Here is a 5,200-nt window from a genome sequence, read left to right on the forward strand (position 1 = left end):
AGAGACATGCGAAAAGCCCGCAGGCGGGTGTGTCTGACAAGGTGACGGCGTCGCATCTGAGTGGTGAAAGAATCGGGCTGCAGCTAAATTTCCCAAAGACACAATGGCGCCGGTACGGCGTGGACAGCAGACAAGACGTGCATCGTCATGTCAGTCACTTTCCATGTACGACCAATGCTGGTGCCATGACAAGGCTGGCTGGCTCGAGGGGTCGGCACAGTCCGTTCAGAGAGCCATCGGATGGCTTGATTGTGATGCGGCTAGAGTTCCTATTGTGTGCACTGTCACTGCTCGTGGCAGGCCATGGCCAAGTCCCGCCCTTCGCAGTTCGGAGTAAGCAGACAACGGGTCTTCCCGCAAGTGATGTGCGCCGCACGTGAGCTTGCATCCGTACAACGTCGGTAGGATCAATGAGCTTGGTCGATCTCATCGGCGAGAACTGAAAGCACCGTATTTGCTGAACAATGTGTTTGAAGCCGTAGCAATCGCTGTAGGCTCGTTGCCGGCCTGGAGAGAGAAGGAGGGAGGACGGCAGAATTTCGCTAGAAGAACTCCCCGCCAGGCGACCCAGGGAAAGCTGAGAGTGCGCGTGAGACCTGAGGCGTGGGTGCGTCGCCCAAGGTTACGGTGGCATCCCGATAGGCCGGCTGGGACTTTCTCCAACCAGACCCTCTCAAGATGGGTGCAGTGATGCATGGGCAAGGTGGTCCCCCGCGCCCATTTCATTGACTGTGAGAGCGTGGAAATGTCTCGTGTGTTGTGTGTCTGCGGACAACTGGGTGGGATTTGTAGCATGGATGCGTTGGCCAAATGGCGATGGGGAGGTTGCCAGATGCATGGTGGTGCTCTCCGTACTTTGTGCAACGTCTTGCCGGCAGCCATCTGAACCACTGCGTCTGACACTGTTGGGAGTGCAAGCGAGGGACGTCATATCGACGACGACCAAGCCTCGAGGAGGAAACCGGCGGTATCCTTTTTTTTGGGGGGGGGGGGGGGGGGAGGGGGAAACCGGGGAAATGAGAGGGGGGGGGGGTGGGGGGGGTGGGGGGGGGGCGTGAGGGGGGTAGAGAAGCTTTTTTTGGTGTGGTTTCGGGAGAAGCAAAACACACCGCGGGGGGGGGGGGGGGGGGGGGGCAATGGAAGACCGCGTAATTGAAGTGCGTGTGGTGTCAGGGTGGGTTGGAGGAACGTTGCAGGTTGAGAAGAAGCTATTTCCAGTGTGTTTCCGGAAGAGACCAAAGTCCCGGCTGCACGGCGAGAAGGTGACGGGATCCAAAAAGCAAAGCAACCTAGCATGTTTTGGCGCCAGTGATGATGTTGCCGTCATGGGTGAAGCCATTGAACGTTCAACCAAACAGCTTCTTTCCTCCAGGGTACCTTACTACGTCTGTTCATGTTGTTGCTTCTTACCTTGGTGAGGCTCAGCCGGGAGAAAGCATCGGATCCATGCCTTGGATACCCAGCAAGGAAGAACTTGGACACCCGACTGGACCTTGCATTGTCAGCCAAAGAAGCGCAACCACTGGGAAGGTACCTATAGGCATCAGGGCACCGTGCTTGCTTGCTGTGCTTGCTGTCCTTGGCCGTGCCTGATCGAAACGTCCTCTTACCCTAATAAGGCAAGGGCGTTAGGAACCGCGCCAGGAAAGAACAACCAGGAACTGGGCCACAATGATGCGAGCAAACATTCCGAGGCCTCAGTCTGGCAGGACCCCGCGGCCTTTCCCCCCAACGTTTGATGGTAAGAACATGTATTCAAGAGGCACAAGGGGCATGACGAACCAACCGTAAGGAACCAACCCAAATGACGAGGCACAAACAGGGGACTTCTCTCTTTGGACAGCTCAACCTTGGAACCAACCCCTCCAGATAAGATGAGAGAACCTTTTCCCAGGAAAGCTGATCAGTAAGCCGCATACGAGACTTATCCTTTAGGGTTTCCAAGGTAGACTTCACCGAGACGGTCGGATACGAGGAAGAACAATAACACCCCAAAAAGCCACAGCGACTAAGGAGACGAGAAGCTGGCCCTGGCAACAAGGTTTGGTGGAAACAACTCTAAGATGGAGCCTTTCGTGATCACGATGGACAAAGATGAACGACAAGGCTTGCCATGGCAATCATCGACGACGACTGGTGGCTCCATAGAGAGGGGACTCGAAGAGAAAAGAGTCCAAGTATGGAGTACTCGGAGGGAGACTGTTCAACCCACCCGCGAGATGCAAAGACTGTTGGTCATCATGCTCAATGTGCGCCGATCACTCAAAGCAAGACGGACAAGACAGCTTCCATGGATTGTGAGGCATGCGAATCCAGGACAGATCCATCCGACAGTTGAACTTTTGTTTGCTGTCCCGAGCAGGCAATGCCTTGCTGCCGGTCTTGTAAGGCAACCGAATCAAATGCGTTCGGGAACCACTCGGATCCGCCGTCCATCATGCGATGCAGTCAAGCAGTGTCTCTGTGTCTGTCTCTCGGCCGCTTGATCTCCTCCGCCCTAGTTTCTTGGCTCAAATCTCGCCTCTTGAGCTTCTCAGATGGTGGATTCGGCCCGCACGTGAAACGCCCAGGACTGAAAATTGATTCGCAGCAAATACATATCAGATTGTCTTGGATCAGCTGACAGGAGATTGAGATTGCTCTCGACGACTTGCGAGCCTGCAGTCTCGTGTCACCGACATCGATGCCGTATAGCTCGCTCGCCGGTTACGATCAGCAGCTCCATAAGCTAGCTAACTAGAACCCTAGTTGGTTCCCTCGACAGAGTGCTATCCCGCGTGGGGACCAACAGGGTCTGAGAGTCGACAGCAACGAGAAAAGAGACACCGCTTTCTTTCTCGTCCGCGCAAAATGTGCCAAGGGTTAGCAGGACTGGAAAGCTTGGCTTTCGCAATGGTGCATGCCAAAAGTGCCTCTAGGTACTCTACCCGGCCGAGCGGCGATAACCTTGGGTCCCGGATTTCTCGTAGCCAGGTACTGTATCCGTATAATTAGGGTGTGCGCGGTTGCGGTTGTGGTGCTGGGTGGCTGCGGCTGATCGGCTGATGATACGAGACCAGCCGGGGGGGACGAAACTCAACGGTTGTCTGAATCAAAGACGTGCTGTACTTACACGCCTATGGTATGGAGTAGGGCAGGGCAGGGGCGCCGAACAAACCCAGACAATGGAGAACCACTCGTGCCGACCGACGGCAGGTGAGCCGTGCAGTCCCTTCCGACTAGGGTCGTGTTCAAGACTCCAAGTGGCGGCTGAAGCGAGTTGGCGGGCAAGCGGGCAGCACCCGCGCGACCATGCCCCCGTCTTGCCTTGGCTCTTGCGAGAATCATGAGGCTTGGTACGGCAAGTCGGCATCGTGAGGGACGGAGAACGTTCCCCGAAGCAGCCAGCAAAGCGACAGCGTGGCCGAGGTCAGGGCGACCACAGACAGATCGCCGAACGGGATGAGGTCAATCCATGGCAAATTGGAGTAAACGCGGGTCGAAAACCCGAGACAATGACGGGACTGTGAATAGGGCAGAAGAAACAGGAACTCGGCGTTGTTCGGTTTGTTGGTTGGTGCTCTGAACCCAACCAAGCCACCTCCCCGCCGGATTCGCGGCCATTAACCAGACTTGTTTATAATTTTGATTTTTGCCTCGTAGCTAGTCTCATTGCTTGCGGATTTATCCTGCCGTCATTCTTGGCGACGGGCGGATGAAACTGTCGAGTCTGCCAATCGTGCCGTGGCCGATACTGGGTACTATGTGCAGCCAAAATCGGCAACCGAAGCGAGTGTGCTGTCTCTATGTGGACCACAAGTCCACATGTCCATTCATGAAGGGGATTGTTGTATCCGTACAGAGTACAGACTACATTGTATGATACAGAGTACGAGTGCTCCGTAGACGAGGGCCAAGGGCTGAGGGGGCCGGGGGTGCTTTGTTGGTTGGCAACCGATGAGACTGTACCCGTATCCGCGGGCTCTGGTGCAACTCCATCTCTCCAGGCTCCAGCATTTCCACGATTGCGGTTGGTAGATTTCGAGTGGCACAGCCTGGTAACTTCCGAGGACATGTCTATATCTCCTTGTCAGTAGCGCATTGTCACAACCAGGGGAGGAGCACGTGTGTGGTCCATGGACCATCCCCCACACCAGACATGGCGCTGGCGGTGCGACGGGGGCAGGTCTAAGGAATGGGAGGGGCCGAAAAAGACTGACATAACTCAAGAAAAATCCATAGTAGTCCAAAAAAAGAAGAAGGGGAGAAAAAAAAAAAGGCAAACTTGACAGGCTTAGCCAAAATAGAATACGGTACTTGCTTGCTCCGCTTAGGGCAGCCCCAGTGGCACACGGAGCAAGCGCCGAGCCGCAGAGGGGGATGCTCGCAATGTGAGACCCCAGATTGCCCAAGCTGCGACAGAGGAGATGAAAATGGCGCGCACCTCAGCTGTCAAATGCCCGATAATGACTCTCGGGTCCATGGACAGTCCAAGATGAGGTCGGCGCAAGGAGGGGGAGGCGTGTGCTTCAAGAGAAGGGAAGAAAGACCACCATGGCGACGGCGACATCTCTCGTCTGACCATTTCGGCCGTGAGCATTTACAAATGTTCGGCTCAAAAGCATGATTTCAATTGACTTTGGAGCGGCTGTCGCCCCCCAAAATGCCAACAGTTGTGATCTGGAGCGGTCCAAAGGAGGACGGGCGTGAGGACCGCGCCATTTTCTCGGGCATCATTCACCCCGACTAACACGCCAAAAGTGGTCGTGACAGAGACATGCACTGTTAGGGCCTTGGGTTGGGCCTCCTGCGCTGGCGCGCGGGCAACCTCGTCGGCCTCGCTTCTGCTCAATAGGGAGAAGACTGAAGCTGCGAAGCAACATCGCATAGCATGGCATGGCATGGCGTGGCGTGGCATGGCGTAGATTGGGGGCGAGTGATGAGTCCTGAGGTCAAAGGCCAGGGTGACAAATGGATGACCATTCGCAGACTGCATTCTCTCATGATACCTTCCCATTCCTCTCCCTTTGCCTGGGCCCGAGATGCATTCGAGCCCATATGAGCACCCCTCCGACAGCAGCGACGAGGAGTATCCAACTAGACGAGCGGAATGAGCAGGTATTTGGAAGAGAGCAGGGGGGGTTCATGGCCTCGATTTAGAGATACGATATGCCACCCCCCTCATCCCCTACCCTGGTGATTGGGACGAGGGAGAAAAATG

General features: G+C 55.6%; 1 protein-coding gene across 1 annotated transcript; it reads left to right on the forward strand.

Moving 5' to 3' along the window:
* Positions 1 to 4,602: 4,602 nt before the first annotated feature.
* Positions 4,603 to 4,869, forward strand: CORC01_01892 (uncharacterized protein; the record flags this gene model as incomplete). The annotated part of the gene is made up of 2 exons (XM_022613545.1): positions 4,603 to 4,685; positions 4,755 to 4,869. 2 exons carry the CDS (start codon positions 4,603 to 4,605, stop codon positions 4,867 to 4,869), a joined length of 198 nt encoding a protein of 65 aa, XP_022479929.1.
* Between the last annotated feature and the right edge of the window lie 331 nt (positions 4,870 to 5,200).

The sequence above is a fragment of the Colletotrichum orchidophilum genome (assembly GCF_001831195.1).
Source record: "Colletotrichum orchidophilum strain IMI 309357 chromosome Unknown Scaffold_10.1, whole genome shotgun sequence".
Taxonomy (NCBI): domain Eukaryota; kingdom Fungi; phylum Ascomycota; class Sordariomycetes; order Glomerellales; family Glomerellaceae; genus Colletotrichum; species Colletotrichum orchidophilum.